The following is a 19,612-nucleotide window of genomic DNA, read 5'->3' as shown; positions in this document are numbered from 1 at the left end:
CCACAATATATTGCAGTTCCCTTTCTTTGACATTCCAGAAGTTGGATCTCTGTCAAAATACTTTGTTCTTGACCAAGGAGAACAAATCATCACCAATAGATTTAAACACCAAAATAATGGAGTAGGGTGGCAAGATTTGGGCTCTCTGAAAATTTTACTTATGTCCTAGAGCACTGCAAACACTAATACCTTATCTTTAGAGAAATCTTTTTTCCAGGATTCAGATGGACTGGGGAACCCTTTGAAGAAATCAGCTGTTCCAAATGTTGCTAGGATTGCTTTTGTATCTTAGAATCAAAATGATACTTGCCTAATGACCCCTGTGTTTCCATAAACTAGAGGGGCACAGAATAGGTAGTCCTGTCTTTAAAAAGACAGTCATGGAGCAAAGGCAGTTAAGATACAGAAGCTAAATAGCCCCAGAAGGCAGCAGAACATAAAATGTCACAAAGTATTATAATAATGATAATAAATTAGGAATATCATTTGGTTGTTCAAAGTGTATTTGCTGTAACACTGAAAAATACATCGAAAAGAGCATCAAAAGTATTTTGCAGGTTCAGAATATCACACACAAAGCAGACACATAATTTTTTTCTTCAATAACTGAAATTCAAGTGATGCAAATTTAAGGAAAACCTGTCAAATTATCAAAGATTTTTAAAAGTGGTGATGTATCTACTGCCAAGGAGGACGTGGAGAGACAGGAGCCGCACAATACCGTTGCTGTTTGTGTGTAAATGGCTGCGATCGTCCTGGAGGGCAGTATGCCCATAGCTGTCAGAACATCAGATGTGCCTCTCTCTGTCCTGGCAGCTCTCTTCCCAGTAATGGTGGGTTCGGTAATTCGTATCAACTCTCTCAGAACAGATAGAAGAGCAAGGGGAAGTATTTTTTAAAACCTGTTTTGAAGATGAAACAGATCTACTAGAAGAGTGAAGAATTGTGGGTCCAACATCCAGGTGAAGAAAGAACCAAGACCATTAAACTATGGGTGGAAGGACTCTTTATTCTTAGCAATACTGACTTTTGGGCTGATACTGCAGAGAGGCTGAAAAGTTAAGCTGCATTAGGGAAGAAAACACAGGCGTTAATTGGATGCCCAAGGAGAACCGGCCCCAGTAGTCCCCCAGGCTGGAGGACGGGACCCAGTGAAGCAGTGCCTGGAAAAGGACCAGTCCTCACAATGACTCAGTTTTGAATTGGTTTTCAGATGTCAACTTGATTAAGGCAGTTCTGCACTGGGGTTCCAAGAGATAATTAATCACTAATGTCGTAAGGCATCTATTGTGTATGAGGAATTAACTTCTCTTTTATATCTAGGATAGTACTAGCTACATTCCCTTCTTGGGAGAATAGAGAAAATAGCCACTCAAAATATTTGCCACATGGCTTACTTCTCTCACAGACTAAACTACAAATGATTAGATTAGGTCATCTGGGATTGCTGATGCTCCCTAGTCACTGGCCAGAAGCTGGAGAAAGATATCATTTTAGGGCTTAATTATCGCTTCAGTTTTTTATATACACTGATCAGACTCAATCAAAACAACCGTGCATGTGAGGAGGTAATAACTGGGTGGAATGTTAGATAAACAATAGAAACAAACCTGTAGGGAGCCAGATACTAGAATTATCAGGTACAGATTTTAAAAATAGTCTTAGTAGAGACAAGATGAGCAGAGACCTGGAAACTATAGAATATCTAAAGGAAAGTCTAGAACTGGAAAGTTACAATGACAAATTAAGAACTCAGTAGAAGGATTTAGTAGTCTATTCGATGCAGCCAGAGATAGATTTTATAAACTGGAAATTAAATAAATCAAAAGAAAATATTCACACCAAAATATGTAGAGACAAAATACAGAAAAGAGCCTAAGAGGCAAGTGGAATGTGGCAGAAAGGTCATATATATTTCCATTATATATTCTATTATAAATATATAAATATTATGTTTACATGCATATGAGGAAATAAATGAAAAAATGGAGCATAAGCAATATTTGAAGAGATAATGACTAAAAAATTTCCAAACACTAATGAAAGGCATTCATCCACAGATTCCAGAAGTGTCACAAATTCCAAGAAGGATAAATACAAACTACACCTGGGAATACTATTTAGTAGTAGGGCTGCTGAAAACCAAAGACAAAAAGAAAATCTTAAAGCAGTAAGAAGAAAAGACACACTAACTCAAATGAGTAGTAAGACGATAAGCCGAGTTCTCAGCAGAAATGGTGGAAGACAAGACACAACAGGATGATATATTCAAAGTGTTTAAAGAGATCAGAGGAAAATTGGCCATACGTATGTTCGAGGGTATTGATTAAATTATAACTTGTTACAGTGGAACGTTGGAAGCCACAGAAGAGACTGGCTACGGATATTCACCTCCCCCTTATGTGTGATGTGTTAGAATGTCCCAGAGTTATTGTAAATGAAAAGGCAGGTTATAAAGTAATATACAGCATATGCTCTCATTTACATTAACAGTATTTAAGTGTGATTAAGTATGGAAGGATCAGCTCCAAAATGCTAACAATAGTTATATTTGGGTGGTGGAATTATGAGAGAATTTCTACTTTATAATATTTTTATAATGATTATGTATTATCAAGTGGAGATTTTCCCATTTTTTAAAAAAGAAAACAAAACCAATCAGTACTTTATAAAAAAAAAAGTTAAAAAAAACAACCAGTCAGTACTTTAAAGAAGGGGTGTCCAAACTTTTGGCGTCTCTGGGTCACACTGAAAGAAGAAGAGTTGTCTTGGGCTGCACATTAAGTACATTGTAACATGTAATCACAAAAAAATCTCATAATGTTTTCAGTAAATTTGGAATATTGCGTTGGTCCACATTCACCACCATCCTGAGCGGCATGCAGCCCGCGGCCGCAGGTTGGACACCCCTGCGAGGCTTGCTGTCTGTATGGACCCTGGGTCCACTGTGGGCGTGTGACAAGGGCACTGCTTAGTGGGTTCCATTAGGTCTACAGGAAAGGAACTGCAAAGTAAGAAAAGACTCCCAGACTCAGTTTCCTTAGTGCCTTGGCTGTTCCTAAATCTGTGTGAGCAGCGTCCCTTGGAGCTGTGTGGTGACCCCTTTTTTGGGGAGCATCAGTCAGTGGTCGCTGTTCTCTGATTTAGAGAAATTCCTTTATAAGAAACTGAAGGGTACAGTTAAGATTGACTTAAATTTTTTAAATTGTTTCTTCCTGCTAAAATGTCAGCCTAAATTACAATATTAGCTGTTCCCTAAAGATTAAAAAAACTACCAATATTCCTGTTTCTTAATACTAAACTAAATCTTCAGCCTTGGCTGAACTGCAGTTCCTCCAGTTCAGTGCAGGAAGCAGGTGCAATAACCCAGAGTCCTTCACTGGCAACAAGTTGTGGACTATTTGGAGTAATAAAGAATCACTCGGGTAATAAAGTTTGAATTGTTTTTACAGGCCGAGAGATCCGTCTGCCCCTTCGAATCAAAGGGGAAGGAATGGGACCGAAGATTCACTTCAACTTTGAATTGCTGGATATTGGAAAAGTTTTTGTTGGATCTGTGCATTGTTATGAGGTAAACGCTAGAATTGTTCACTGAGGGTCCAGCAGCGTGTAGCTGCTTTATTTCGTGTGTGTTTTTATTGATGGAAAATATGTGCGGTCACCTGCATTTGCCACCATCCACGCTGTATTCAGGCCCCAGCGCGATCCGCCTCTTTCTGCCCTCTCCCGGCCTTGTCGAGTGGGGCGGCTCCTCCCCTCTCTTCAGCCCCTCTCGCTTCACTGAAAACAGCAAAGCCGTAACTTCGTTGGTTTTATCCTCATCATTTTGTGGATTATAAAGAGGAACTCCATAAATACATCTTCCCATCTGTTTAATGCTTGTTCTCCGACAACATAAATCCTGCAGATCAGAGGATAGAGAACCTACATTTTCCAGAATGTCCTAAAGAGGATAGCTTTTTTCACACCTCAGAATTTTCTCTGAGTGCACTAGTCTCCAACCCATGATTTAAAAACCAATCATTGTGGTTTCTGTCCAATTAAATAGAAAATGATACTTTTTAAAATATGTTCTAATGGGTTTATAAGGATCAAAGTTACTTCAAGTGCCACTTCATCATGAATTTGTGTCTAGGACACTTTTTTTTTTACAGCATCAAACTATAACCATTGGAATTTTATTTTAGAAAGATTGCAAATTATAAGTGTTTATGTTTCTATAGAGGTAATAATGGAAGTTATTATTTGGTGAGTGCTTGAGGTTTAATCAGTGTGTCAGGTCCATGCTTTATTATGTATGCATGCCAATTTATAAGTGTGTAGTTCCCAATCCTTACAAAACCGGGAAAGGTAGGTTTTATTGTACCTACGGAACAAAGAAGAAATAGGCAGACAGTGGCTTTTTCTATCTCAATGTCACCCTGTGTGCATGTTGAGCACACATATATCATTTGGTCATGTAGTCCTAACACAACCCCTATGGAGTAGCTACTGCGACTGTACCCACTTTATAGATGGGGACACTGGGGCTTAGAGAAGCTTTCCTAGTTAAGGTAATTGACGTTAGATACTATAACAAACAAATCCAAAAATATATTTTCTCAACATAGGCAAAAGTCTCTTTTGTTGCTTATATCAAGTCCCAGACAAGGTTGCTAATCAGCAGGTGGCCCTCCTCCAGCAGAGAATGAGGATCCCAGTCTCCTTACATCTCGTGGCTCTGTGGCCTCATATGAACCTCACTGGCAGGAGAAAGCACGGAGGGTTGCCCAGGAGAGATGTGTACTGGAGGTGGCACTGGGGGTGGTACATGTCATATTGTTCACATCTCATTGGCTGTCCATAACTGCAAGGGTGGTTGAGAAATGTAGTCAAGCTGTAAGCAAAGGAAGAAGAGGATAGGGATTCCATGAACAGCGAACTTGACTCTATCACATTTATTAAGTCACTGGCAAAGTCACACCGCTTGTAAATGTTAGTGAGCAATGGGTTTCAGGGCCCCCTGTCTTCTGGACCAGACTGCTGGCCTTTCACCCTCAGACTCTCATCATGTGCAAATCTAGTCTACAGCCAGCTTAGCTCTCAGCCCAGCCTGGCCTCACAGGGGAGGTAAATGTGACAGTTTTCTATAGTGCCACTTGTCCCCACATTCCCTAGAGTAATTGTGTCCTAAATGGGATGATTCGAAAGGTAAACAGAGATGTTAATGTCATGATGAAATGGAATATACATGAGAGAACAATTTAAAGAAATCAGTCACGTGACCGTCATAAAATGAAAAAAGGCACAGCTACTGTGTTGCATTGTCCTGTGTTGAAAAACAAACACCACTTAGGGACGGAAATAAAAAGGTGCAATAGTTGTTACTGAATTGATGTTCTGTCTGGAATTTATCCAGTGTGAACTTCCCTTACCTCTTAGAGACTGTGTCCCATGGATGCCGAGTCAGAAAAGAACCCTTAGTTCTGGTACAAAATGGATAGGGTTTCCCTGAATGTAATAATAGTTTCTTGCAGATTTAATACAAATGTCCTTTAGACCACCACTTCTCACCCTCCCAGATCTGAACAGTAAAGCAAACTGCAGCCAGCTAAATGAGTGTTAAATGAGGGGCAGCATCAGATTGGACAGTTGGGAGAGCCGTGCCCTGGCAGAGAAGGGCATGGTAAGGTGCTTCTGGTGGGAATATTTTGCACTCTCTGCATATTTATTGCTGATGCCTCATTGCATCTCTCTTTCAATTTATTACGTTACCTTCTTGAGACAAATTTGAATAACTACCTATTGCCCTTAGCCATTGCTGAGCTTAGCAGATCCACAAAGAATAAACCAGAAACCCATGGGTATACATGCTTCCCCAGTGTGATTAGAAGGAAAACAAATGAGAGGGGAAGTTCTCCTATCAATTTTCTTCTCTCCGAGGAGTTGGACTGTGTGGTAAGGGTATTACCGGTAATCAAATGGTCTCAGAACTGTGACCCAAACAGTTTGGCAGATTCTGTACACATAAGTAGGTGCTCCTTTGTCAGGGGGAGAATGACATGCATAGTTTTGAAAATGAAGGAGCTGGCACCTTATAGAAAATCTGTGGGAAACACTGCTGTTAACCAGAAAAATAAAAAAGGCAATTGTGCATCTTCTCAGAGAGAAGAACAAGGGTCCTTCGAGTTACCATAACGCTTTCGAGTTGCCTTTGAGTTCCCACTAGGGCATGTAAATTTCTTCTTAAGCTCGGGTGAATTTTAAACCCATTCTGCTTAGCACTGGGGATATAAATAGCAATCACTGTCTTTTAAGCATTCTTTGCCAGGCACTATTCTAAAAGTTACATAAATTAATAAATTTCATCTTCACAACAAGCAAAGAAGTTAGTAGTGCTTACATTTTACAGATGGGGAAACGTGCACAGAGAAGCAAAGCAGGTTCCAAGGTCACACAGTTAGTCAGTCAGTGGCAAAGCTGACTCACTATATACTAGTCACCACACACACACACACACGCACGCACGGTTTCCTCCACCTTACCCTCCCACAGCTTTGCCACCCCTAGTCTCACTTTCCACCACTAATCTCAAAGCGTAATCTAGAATAATCAACCGCCATTTCCTCTGCACCCACTCACTCTGCAAACATTTGTACTCTGGATTCTACAATCACATTCTATTGGAATTCTTTCTTCTTCAAGGACAAGGATGACCTCTAATTAAAAATTAGAAATATGGGCCCCAACCAGTGTGGTTCATTTGGTTGAAGCATCATTCCATAACTGCAGGGGTGTGGGTTCAATTCCCAGTCAGGCACATACATTACATAGGTTGCGGGTTCAATCCCTGGTCCAGGAGCACGTGTGCGACCACCAGTTTGCCTATGATCCCAGGTCTTATGGGAGGCAACCAATCAAGGCTTTTCTCTTGCATCAATGTTTTTCTTTCTCCCTTTCCCTCTCTCTAAAAGCAATGAATAAAATGTCCTCAGGTGAAGGTAAAATTTTTTTTCAAAGTAAAAAAATTAAAAATCTGTGAGATTCCCTCAGAACTTATTCTTTCTCACCTCTGTCCACATTTTGACCCTTTCTGGAAGTTCTCCTCCCTTGGCTTCTAGGTTCCTGACACAGAATGTAGGTTCCACATACCTTCCCACATGCCTTTCTCAATGTTTCTTCACCACCTCCTGTGGTTCGTTCCTCCAGTGCTTTCAGTGTGCATTGAGGGCAGCTCCTGCATAAATAGAATGTGCTGGTCATAGGTTTAGGTGTAAGCATTGGCAAGAAAGAGGTTGTCTCTTGGAAGCTCAGGAATAGAACTGTGTAGCTCTCGCGCAGGTTCAGGGAGAGGAATGGTGGGAAGTGGGAGTGGGAGTGGTAGATTCAGCTAGCTGTGGAGGACTCTGATTGCCAGGAGTGAGTTTTTCACACATACCGAGTGTGCTGTCAGATACCGACAGTGACATGGGTCCACAACACTAGTATATAGACTATAAAACTAGTATATAAATCATTTCTGTAGTAAAATTATTGCTTGCATAAGCATACCCAATAGACTCTGAGATAAAAATATCCCAACAGAATGAAATCTAATGCCACAGCAAAGACAATTCTTGCAATCTGGAATCCACAATGATGTCATGTTTATACTCATCAAACTGCATTATAAACACAGGCATAAGTAGCTCTTGCTCCTCTATTCTGACTTGCTTTTTATTTTTCAGTAGGCCACTTAGTCTCAGCCTCCTCGTGCATGTGAGAGAAATTCCTGCCTTCCCTTGGTTACTTTATAGAGAGTATTAAAAAACAGTACTTTAAGGCTCTTCTTCAGTAGATGTGATTATGACCAGTCCTTAGAGCATGACTATGTATGACATACGTATGTATGACTGACTTCATTTTAAAGATGAGACAAAAACACAAAGTTACTTTTTGGCTTGGAGCTCCCATCTTTGAATATTCAAGAGAGAAGACTATTCATTTCTCCCCTTGAGTTTTCCTTTGGCCCTAATTCCTGCCACTGTCTCTGTGTTGCTATTAAGTAATACAGCCACATGCTTACGTGAAAATAAGTCAAAGGTCCATTGTCTGCCCTTTCATTCTCACCTTTTTACTGACACAGGCAACCCTGTCCAACAAAGGCAGCATTGACGGGCTCTTCAATGTGATCCCTGCCACTTCAGCCCTGGGGGCCTGCTTTGTTTTCAGTCCCAAGGAGGGCATCATCGAACCAGCCGGGGTCCAGGCTATCCAGATTACCTTCAGTTCTGCCATCCTGGGCCACTTCGAAGAAGAGTTCCTGGTCAGTGTCAATGGGTCACCCGAGCCTGTGAAACTGACTATTAGGTAAGATGCATCTATAACTAATGTGGCAACTAGCTGAACTTTTTACCTACTGCTTTCTTAAACTTGAGAACTAGATCATGTCTTAAATATCCATAACCATCTTTGTTGATATAAACACATCAACTTAATGGGGTGTTTTAAATTTCCACCAGTGCTTCCGTACTAAATGTGTAACTTACTATTGTAACATGGATACAGATGTTATTTTGGTATCTAGTTTTTTTCCGTAAGCCATAACCTAATAAAACAAGGGCTTAATCATTAAATTAGTTTGTAGTAACTCTCTGTTTTAGGATGTTTAGGAAAAATAAGTTACTAACACCTGGATAAAATCATCTCTCGGTTATCACAGTTTCACCAAACCTTCACCTTTTGTTTTTCTTTTAATAAAATTCTTTAAATGCTCTTACGTATAATGCCTACAGGTATTACAAAAGAGTCTACTAATAGTGTCAGCCAGTCAAGGCTAGACACTTGCAGCTTTTGTGCTAGGATTCTTTTGATGGCTTCTCCAGCGGCTTGTGATCATGGAAAGTCATTAATAGCAGAGTTTGTCCTCCAGTTTTAAAAAGTTCTCTGTGACCAACCCATTGTAAAGACCTATGACTTTGGTCCCCAGGGCTTAGAGAGAGAATATTTTTCAGAACATACTGCAGATTCTGTTTGGATTCCCACAGCAGCAGGTTGCTGGTTCCCAGGGGGGTCCCTCTCACCCCGGTTCCTGCCCTCCGGGCCTCCCCCCATCTGTGGCTGAGGTTTCCTCCGGGCCTGAAGGTAACAGGGAAAAGAGACAGACACATACGGCCTGAAGGATCCTAGGAAACTCACTGATCTTCAGATACCCACTGGAAATTCAAAATCTCAAGATTAGTTCAAAAGTTAGTAGCATTTCTTCTCCAGTCTTTCTTCCACCTGAGTATCCTGTGACAGGGTGAACCACATCCTCCCGAAATTCTTATGTTGAAGTCCTACCACTCAGTACCTCAGAATGTGACTGCGCCTGGAGACAGAACTTTTAAAAAGTAGTTAAGGGAAAGTGAAGTCACTTGGGTCGGCCCAGTCCAGTCTGACTGGTGTCTGTAAGAAGAGGACATTAGGACAAATACACAACTGGAAGAAGACCGTGGGAAGACACAGAGGGAGGGCAGCCATCTACAAGCTGGTGGAGGAGTGGCTCGGAAGAAACCGGTCCTGCCAGTACATTGATCTTGGACTTCAAGCCTACGGAACTGTAAGGAAGTCAATGTCTGTTGTTTAAGCTACCTAATCTGTGATATTTTGTTACGGCTGTCCCAGCAAACCAATACAAACCCTAAAAAGTAAGGAGAATGAATAGGTATATGCCTCAATGGTTCTGGGCCATAGTTTAGATAGCCTGCTACAGTCATAAACTGTTTTTTTAAGATTTTATTTACTTATTTATTTTTAGAGAGAGGGGAAGGGAAGGAGAAAGAGAGGGAGAGAAACATCAATGCATAGTTGTCTCTTATACACTGCCTACAGGGGACCTGGCCTGCAACCCAGGCATATGCCCTGCCTGGGGATCGAACTGGTGACTCTTTGGTTTATAGGCCAGCATTCCATCCACTGAACCACACCAGCCAGGGAGTGAGTTGTTTATCTAAATTCAGATTGTGATTGCCTATTCCCTAAACTATTTCCTAAACTAACTAAAAAAATTAGTGAAATAAAAATAAGCAAATTAAAAGGCTACACTAGACAATACCCATTTAACACAAAGGAGGGTGATGATGGAGGGATAGAGAAACAAAGAATGCACTACAACTTATAAAAAACAAGTAGTAAAATGAAAGACATGAATCTTATCAGTAATTACATTAAGTGCAAATATATTAAACACTTCAATTAAAAGGTAGAGATTGGCAGAATGGATTTTTAAAACCCCCCACAAAACATGATCCAACCACATGCTGTCTACAAGAGACATACTTCAGATCTGAAAGTATGAACAGACTGAAACTTAAACAGGTGGAGGAAGATAGATCAGGCAAACAGTAACCAAAGAAACCTGGAGTAGGTATACTACTATCAGGCAGAATAGACTTTAAAATAAAAGTTGTCACTGGAGACAAAGAAAGACATTTTACAATAATAAAAGTCAATTCATCAAGAAGCTGTAACAATTATGAACATATGTGTACCTACCAGCAGAGCCCTAAAATACATGAAGCCATAAGCTGACAGAACTAAAGGGAGAATAAGTAATTCAATAATATAATTGGCGATTTCAACAGCTGATAGAACCGCTGGGCAGAAGATGACGAAGGAAAGAAGGCAGTTGACAGCACCGCAAACCAGCCCGACCCAACAGACAGACGCCCGTGGAACACTCCACCCAACACGTGCCCTTGGAGCCTTTTCCAGGGCAATATGTTAAGCCATCGAATAAATCTCAGTAAACTTTAAGTGATTTGAATCATATAGAATGTGTTCTCCAACCACAAAGAAATGAAATTAAAAATCAAGAAGAAGAAATTTAGGGAATTCACAAATAAGTGAAAACTATACACACTCCTGTATTACCAATGGGTCAAAGAAGAAATCACAACAGAAATTTTAAAATACTTTGAAATAAATGAAGACAAAACAGAAGATGTTAAGCTTTTGAGGTATAGTGAAAGTAGTGTTTATAAGAAATTGATAGCTATAAGTGCTTATTTTTAAAATGAAGAAAGATCTCAAATAACTAATAATATGAATTTCCATTTTAAAAACTTGAAGGAGCCAAATAAATCCAAAACAAGCACAAGAAGGGAAAAAATAAAAGTTAGACTGAAGTGAATAGAATAAAAAGCAAAACGATAATTAATTAAACTGAAAGTTTGTTCTTTGAAAAAGTCAACAAATTGACAAAGTTCAGTGAAACTGACCAAGAAAAAAATGGAGAAAAGCCTCAAATTACTAAAACCAGGATTTAAAGAGGGGCATTAATATCAACCTTATAGAAATAAAAAGGATTTTTAGGGAGTATTATGAACAATTGGATGCCAACAAATTAGATCGTCTAGGTGAAATGGACATGTTCCTAGAAAGACACAAACTATGAAAACTAACTCAAAAGTAATAAAAAATGTGAGTAAATCTATAATAGCTGAGGGAGATGGAAACAGAACCACCATCACTACCACCCACCCCCTGCCTACTACACACACACACAACCCAGCAGCAGATGGCTTCCCTGGAGAATTCTACTGAATGTTTAATGAAGAATTAATATCAATTCTCCACAAAATAGTATCTCCCCCTGAAAGAAAAGAGTTGTAAACACTCTCCAAATCATATTAAAACTATAACATTTTCCATCATGAATAACAGCGTTTCAGAATCTCCCAGGAACCTGCTCACAGGGAAACTTGGACTAGTTAATACGCCAGGTGCTCTGTGGAGGTTAAGTCCCTCATTTCATCACCTGGGTGTCACCATTTTCCCAAACTTCTATGCCCCTTTCTTATTTTAGATGTTTATTCTTGTTTTCTTTCAAGAAAGAAGGAGAGCCTGACTCTGGAAAGTATGTTTATGTTCATCCTAAAACTAATCACCAATTGCCCAGAGAAATGGTCTCATCTAAATCGCATGTGTCCAAAAGTGTTCCAGCACTTCAAACAGTGAACAATAATTCTGAAAACTGGGTAGCTGTCAGGTGTCGTGAAGAAGTGTCCGATGATGAAGAGTGAAATACACGTATAATGCATTATACTTCTCCAGCTCCACACTTCAATACTGACTTCACTGGCAACACTGTCTTGGGCCTTGTGGCCCAAGAAATCTCTGTAAAATTAATATTGTGAATTCTGGATTTTGTTTTCTATTCTTTTATCATCAGGTATCCACTGTCCTCAACATTCCATAATTTTGGCTAGCAGGCCTTGAAAGATCAGAGCAGTTACACTTTTGCTGTTTCTTTTTCCTCTTCAACTACATGACCGAGTATTTTAAGTGGTTGGATAACCGCTGTAACATTGATTTAATGAATGGTGATTAAAAAAAATTACCCATGTGCAGGTTTTTCCCTCAGTCTTTTACATCTATGATTTTATAACTTTTAACCACAGCACAGATGTTTTGTTTTCAAAACACTTCACTTAGCATGTCAAAATGATTCAGTCATTCTAACTCGTAGTCTTCGTGATTTAACAGACCACTGCGTTGATGGAGCACCCAGTCTTGGCAGAGGCTGTCCTAAATTCAGAACCCAATAGAATGAATGTGACTATCTCTAAGTCCATGTGGTTACCAATGGGGACCAATTCAGCCACAATTCCCTTAGTTATATGTGCCTTTGAACAAATGTGATTTAACTCTGGTTCTTTCTACTTCACTGATTAAATGGCTGCTTTGTGCAAATTTGTGGGCTTCTTTTTTGCTTTCTTTAGTCTTTTGTGCCTTTCAGACACTTTTGATCTGCTATTTTGCATCTCCTTAGCCCCCATAAAAAACTTCTTTTACAAGTCAATGTCTAACCCGTAGGCTCAGCAGGATGCTAACTCCTTGCTGAGTACCACCAGCCATCTCTTTTGAAACCTCTTGGGATCATTAGCATGAAATATAATAGATGGTCCTGAGAATTGGAGCTGGCTGCACTGAGTCTTTGCTGTCATGGCTCTTCCCACACTGACTGCAGCCTCTCACCACATCATAGTCAGGTCTGTAGCAGCCGGAAGTATGGCTAGGGCACCGGTGCATTCAACGTGGTATGACACACCCACGTCACCAATATCTGGAGCTGGGTGAGTAAGGATACTCATACTTATGCTTAGTGTGTTTGCTGGTGATCTAGAGGCTATAGGATCTACTATAGGCATACCTCATTTTATTGCTCTTTGCTTTATTACACTTCAAGATGTTGCATTTTTTGTTTGCTTGCTTACAAGTTGAAAACAGGACCCTCCACCCGCAAAAAGATTACAACTCTCTTTATTGTGATACTTGCTTTATTATGATGGTCTGGAACCAAACCCACAATATCTCCGAGGGCAGCCTGTATTTATTTTAAACTAGAGCATCACTCCCAGATCACGAGGCCTTGCATTGAGAGAGAAGTAGACCCACGTTTAGAGTAAAGAGTCCTTAAAAGTCACCTATTTCAGTCCTGTCTTGTATACCCAAGGAAAAGAAACTAAAGCCTGTAGAGGTAAAGCGACTGGCCCAGATCACAGTGAGTTGGTGGCAGGAACTGTTCAACACTGTGATAGACCAAAATCTCTTAGTTCTTTTTCGTGGTGGTTGTTGTTAAGTCCTGGATTCTATAATTGATTTAATGACAAATTACGGTCACCAGTACTGACCAGTTGCTGACTGTTGCCCTGCATTCCCTGGACCCTGTCCCCACTCCCCACTTTGTACTCCTATTTCCAGAGGCTGTGTCATCGGACCCACCTTCCACTTTAACGTTCCTGCTCTGCACTTCGGCGATGTTTCCTTTGGTGAGTATTCTTCTGCTTTAAATGAGAACCAGAGAAGAATGACTTTTCTCTACGTGGGAGGAGGAAGGTTTACAAAGAATCTTTCTTATCGTTTTTTTTTTTTTGTTTTTTTTTTTTTTATGGGCAGTAGCTAAGAGGGTCTACAATAGTGCTTCCTCTGCGGCAGTGGCACCCTGCTGTCGCTTCCCAGTTTTCTGTGTGTGAGTTGTGACTGTGTGCCGGGCGCTGGCTGCTATCAGGCCGTGTCTGCTCCCCTCTTCCAGCCGTGGAACCGCAGACAGCCGTGTGCTTCGTTCCACCATCTAAAACTGAGGAACATTCCATTTGTATGAAGAATCTGATTTGCCAGCCTGGCTACAAGCAACCTTTTCACAGAGATGCTCTCAAGTTCAAAGTAAACTCAGTGGTGGTTTGATTCAGGTGTCTTGTCACTCCAAATTGAAGACTTTTCTGTATATTTGTGTTATCTTCTCACTCAGTTACTTCTCTGAGTTATTTTTTTCCATCTAAGCCCAAAATAAAAATTATAACAATAGCAGCAGAGGTTCCCATTTGTAGCTTCTTCCATCTATTCCAATCACTGCTAAGTGGGTTATGTGCAGCACTACATTTAAACCTTTTAGCAATCCTGTGGGGAAGTCCTACTTAAGATCCCCATTTTAGAGATGGAGGACTTGAGCACTGAACAGTTAAATAACTCCCTGCAGTCCCACAGCAGTGGCTGGGTTAGCATTTCAACCAAGGTGTATTTAAATAACTACTGTCAGAACCAGTGATAGTGCTCCAAAGAGGCAAAAAATTGGTTCTTGGTGGATAAAAAATGACTTAAATATGACAATGGTTTGTGGTCCTCAAGAGTTTAACCCTACCCAACAGAATCTTATTCCTTAGTATTTAACTGGATATTAAATAGAATTTAAATCATATTAAGTAAAATTGATTTGATTTGATTTGATTTAAAATTAATTTATCACAGTGGTTCTTTTTAGAGGTGGTCATTTTTAAAGGTTCAGAACCCCTAGTCTAAATCCATATTGTACAATCCTTTCCATTTTGCTCTATTGCCTCCCATTTTGACTTTTAGTTCTTTGCTTCTACTTGGAGAAAATAGTTCTTTAGAAAAAGCGGATTAGTATTGCCTTCATCAGTTGCTTTAAGATGTGGGGGTTATGATGGTTTTATTTATTAGGGACATATTTATTTATACAGTGTCCCCCATCTACATTATATGGAAAAGGTACATACTATAGGAAAATCTATATAAATGAAGTTGAATATCTATTTGTTACTATAGAATATGAAAATAGCTGGAGAGATTTTTACAAATTTTTAGGGCATGTTTGAATGATAGACTCTTTTGAAGGAAAACAGAAGTGACCTTCAACTAGAAAATCATCTGGTGGCCAACTAAGAAAGGCACACTCAAGGGTGACTGTGACAGATGCACAGTGAGAAGTGAATTAGTGTACCCCGACCCATGCACTCACCCTCCAAACAGTCCAAACGGAGTCCACTGCGAGGTCTGGCGACTGATGCACGACAACAGCAGGTCCTTCCATAGCCATTTAGGTACCAAGCCCAGCACAAGGACATCTGGGAGAAGTGCCCTATGTCGCATTACTCTGGAGGGGAAAAAACAAAGTGCAAATAGGCACCGCAAATCAGTTACTTCAAGAAATTTCACCCGGATTCATTATCCAGAATCTGCTCTATCACTCAGCTCTGCAATGCTAATGTAAAGGTTGTACCAATGATAAGCCAATAGCTCTTTGTCATACTTGGTCCAGCAAGAAGTTTTGGTAACTAGTTCAGGTGGAAATCAGAAATAGCTTATTTTTGTTTTCTTGTATAATGTCTTATTGAACCATTGGGTGATACAGCAGCTAGACAAGAGGCTAGAGCATACTACAGAAATTCCCCAAGTCTGAGACCTGAAAATGTATCCCTTCTAAGCCCACCTTCAAAACCCAAGTTGCTTTTTATTTTAGTTTGCATACCAATTCCTTTGTTTTCTCTCTAATGGGGCAGGAAATGTTAGCAAAAACATACCTTTTCTGTTTGCCAACAGGAGATTGAGGGTTATTTAGTTTTCAAAACTACTTGGGTCAATTAATTCAAGCTACTTTGCTATATGTTTCTAGATTTTGCACTGTAACAACCAAAATTAGAAATAACTTTTGATACCCTTTCACAGTTATTTTATGATATTTTCAAATCCCAAAGTGGGTACTGGAGTCCTCATAACTTCAACACAAAGACTCATTATTTTTCCAGGTTGTTTGACCTCCCATCACAAAGAAACGTGGTCTGTTGGACAGTTATTTATTGGAAACTTTTAATTATTACCATGTATGTGCAAGTAAGGCGTTGATGAGGCAGATAAAAAAGTAAGCATGTCACTGGCTCAGGAATGAAAGACCAACAGGGGGCATATAGTTCCAGATGCAGAAGAGAAATGAATTGTTACAAGAGTGAGCCAGGAGTCGAAGGAATTTTTTTCAGTTATTGCAGGATGGCAAGCATATTATGTGGCATTAAACAAGGTTTGCTTTTGAGCTTGGGCATACGTAAAGCTAACTAAAGGTGGTAATATTGTCCCTGTGTGGATACGGATGCCCCTTCCTGAAGAGGTGCCTGTTACGGGTCAGAGTTAGAGATGAAGACCCAGATGTGGCATCAGGGCCTGTTGGGATTGAAGTGGTGAGGATATTACAAACACCGTAAAGTTGACTGGTATCAAAAATGCTTGAACTATGACTATGAAGATTTGGATGATAGGATTAGAAGTTGGATGACATATCTAATAATTAATTAGGCTGACGGAAGCTGCAATCGCATGAGAGAGTCAGACTGTAGAATTTGGGTGGCAGTTGTCCCTGAAGGAACATTGAGGCTTTGATAAACCCTTGGATGGGGGAAAGAATAAAATGGACGTCGTTGCAGCTGATATGCCAGGTGGTAGACCGAAGGGGCAGGAAGTATCTGTGAAGTCACTGCTTTTCAGGAGGCACAGAATGTGTGGGATTGGGAATAGGGAGTCTAGAAGCCTGCGGGCACTCAGTGTAGTTGACAATTCGATGGTTTAGACTGAGAAGTTAGGGTTTGAGGACAGAGTTATTGGGGTACATATAAGCATTAAAGAAAATGAATGATAGTTGTCTCTTCCATGGCCCAGGTATGAACTGTCACTGTTTTACTCAATTATTTAAATGGACTTCAGGGGAGTGTAAAAGAGGGACTCAAGGGCAAAGCTTAATTGTAATGATTATAAAAAGATCTTAGAAAGGTTGGTAGAAGAGGTTAGAGTAGGCACGAGCAAAGCCCAGACCCAAGCAACTTATCATTAATAATAAGAGAGACATAACAAAGGATATCATGAGTATATACCTTGAAGATAGTAAATAGAGACTGAAATGGCCAGTTGATAAAGAAGGAAAGTGTGAGAATCAGTAATGTCAGACTTCTAGCACAATCTCATTCCACAAATCTTGGGCAGAACCTTCCTGGAACGATTGCTCGTTCTGAGGAGCTGGGGATAGCAGTCTGTTCCTGCGGGTCGTCCGTTTCTGGAATGTTTGTTAGCAGACTTCCACTGAAGTTCTCCAGTGTTTTCTGCAGGTCTTCACCCAACAATAACTCAGTCTCTTTGGGCATCTTTTTACCAAAGGTCCACTTTATAGTCCACCGCAGGGTCAGTGAGGCCTCCAAAGGCTGAAGACTGTTGGTGTATTTTTTTCAGAGTACTCCTTGTTGAGGTTGAAAGAAGGGAGAACTCCTGAGGGTGAGTTTTTAGGGAAGGCTTCTAGAACTGATAGATGGGTTGGTTCTTGACAACATTTGGTTATGTCTGCATGAAGCAAGCTTGATTCGGACTGATGAAAGATGTAGTTACATGGATTTTCTAGTTTTTATTTTCCAAGGTGAACAGTCTGTGAGTTTCTGGGGAAGTTAACTGGGTCTGATGGACATTAGAACTGAAGGTAAAACTCTTCATCAAAGAACTCCAAGAGCCTCAGAGAGCTTGGACAATGTCAGATTGGTAACACTGTTTTTTATGTTCTACATTTCCCAGGGATTGTGGATTATGAAATTTTTGATCAAATGGTTAACACTGTAAGCTTCTCAATAATTCTTCTGTGTAAGGCTGCTATTTCCCAGGGAGGAAAGTTATAGTGTACAACTTTTTAGTCACATTTATGGCAGCAGCCTTTCTGTAGAGAGAGGCTCAAATCCATCTAAAGAGTTTGTAGACAGTTCCAAGAACGGATTCTTAAATATATCATTTGGGTACAGCCCATTTTTATTTCAGAGGTTTTCTGCAGCATGATTTAGACTGCCCAGTTTTTCTGGAATATGATACCCAGCTACAGAGGAGAAACTTTTCCATCACCTCTTGGCTCAGAGATGATCTTATCTCTTATATGATGGGAACTGTGACTTTTGTCAGAGGCCAGCTCAGACTTTGGGGCACATCACAGATGGTTTGCTGAAGACCACTGAAGTGGACAGAGGATCCTGATTTTAGGAAATGATTTTTTTTCTGAGTCTGAGACTGAGTTTTTGTGTCCAGATTGGCTTGTGTGGATGTGTTCATTGATCTCCCATTCTCTGATGTATTTCTATAGATAACTACAGAAGTACCACCTGTTTTGCATAATGATCTGCCAACAATTTCCCTTTGCTTTGTGGAGATTTTTATTTTACTAGAAAAATTAGGAATCCATTGTCTAAAATATCCCATGTGTCCCCCCCGCCTCAAATCTATGAACTGTAATTTAATTTTTGGTCCTGAGTATTGCTGAAACAATTTAACACTCCCCTGAGCTTAGGTCCATTCTCCAGTAGAATAGTCATGTTCTAAATAATATACCCTCTTTTGTCAGAATCCGAACTTTTCCTTTGTAGCCTGATGATCTTTTGCTCCTAGTTTCTTTAAATCTTCTTATGGGCCCTCTAGGTCAGGTGAAGATATGTGTATTAAGTGAGAATCACATCTCTTGAGAATATTGTCTTTCAAGTCAAATTTAAGTATCAGGAGAGGAATGAAGGCGCCTCTGTGAATCCTCGAGGCATTCAGGCCAAGCATGTTGTTCATTATGCCGAGAAAAGTTGAAAATTTTTATACTACTTTTTATATACTTTTATTTCTCACCTCATAGATGCTGAGAAAGGGAGAATAGAGGTATACCCTGTGCACTTGCATTCAGATGAAACTACAGGTAGAATAGTAGTAGGATTCGCTGCTACCAGACACCTAAGAACAACATTCATATTAATGAGCCTTTAGTCTTCAATAGCATCCCTTTCCTTTGGGCTTCTTGACAAGCAATATTACGGGTAACAGCACAGGAGTTGTTCCAGCTAGGAGGTTATAATTGGCTTTATTCTCAGAAAAACTAGTAGCTTCAGGGAAGTAGTCTGAGCAATGGTTTGGAAGAACCCATCTGAGTCTCTATAGGACCCCACTCCATAATATGTACACCCTACAATAGAAGAGTGCTTATTCCATAAAGGGTCAGGTCGGATCAGGGTGAGCAACCTACAGTTTCAAGAGTCAATGTTGGGAAAGTTCAGAAAAGTCAAATGCAGCAATTACATGACTGTGGAACTGACTTCCTAGCAGTTCCTCTGCAATTTCCAAGAATAATCCTTTAAACTCACGTAATCACATCATTCTTCTTCCATTAAAGTATTCTTCCAAGTAGATTGGCAGGCGAGATATCACAAAGGAGACATGAACAAGTTTCCTCTATAGCCCTATTATATAGACAAAGGCTCAGACATGGGGAGAGAAGCAGATCAGTTCAAAATACCCTCTGCAGTTCTGCAGTAATTACTCC

The 19,612-nt window shown here is 40.1% G+C and overlaps 1 protein-coding gene across 1 annotated transcript in view; it reads left to right on the top strand.

Annotated features, from left to right (window-relative positions):
* Positions 1-19,612, top strand: part of HYDIN (HYDIN axonemal central pair apparatus protein) — a 322,142-nt gene that overhangs the window by 123,990 nt on the left and 178,540 nt on the right. Inside the window, exons 11-13 of the mRNA XM_045819132.1 lie at positions 3,453-3,571; positions 8,105-8,328; positions 13,705-13,772. Coding sequence (XP_045675088.1) covers positions 3,453-3,571; positions 8,105-8,328; positions 13,705-13,772 — 411 coding nt within the window. The remainder of the gene's footprint in view (positions 1-3,452; positions 3,572-8,104; positions 8,329-13,704; positions 13,773-19,612) is intronic.

The sequence above is a fragment of the Phyllostomus hastatus genome, unplaced genomic scaffold (genome assembly GCF_019186645.2).
Source record: "Phyllostomus hastatus isolate PE091 unplaced genomic scaffold, TTU_PhHast_1.1 phas_scaffold_345, whole genome shotgun sequence".
Taxonomy (NCBI): domain Eukaryota; kingdom Metazoa; phylum Chordata; class Mammalia; order Chiroptera; family Phyllostomidae; genus Phyllostomus; species Phyllostomus hastatus.
This window is presented reverse-complemented; position numbering and strand designations above follow the sequence as displayed.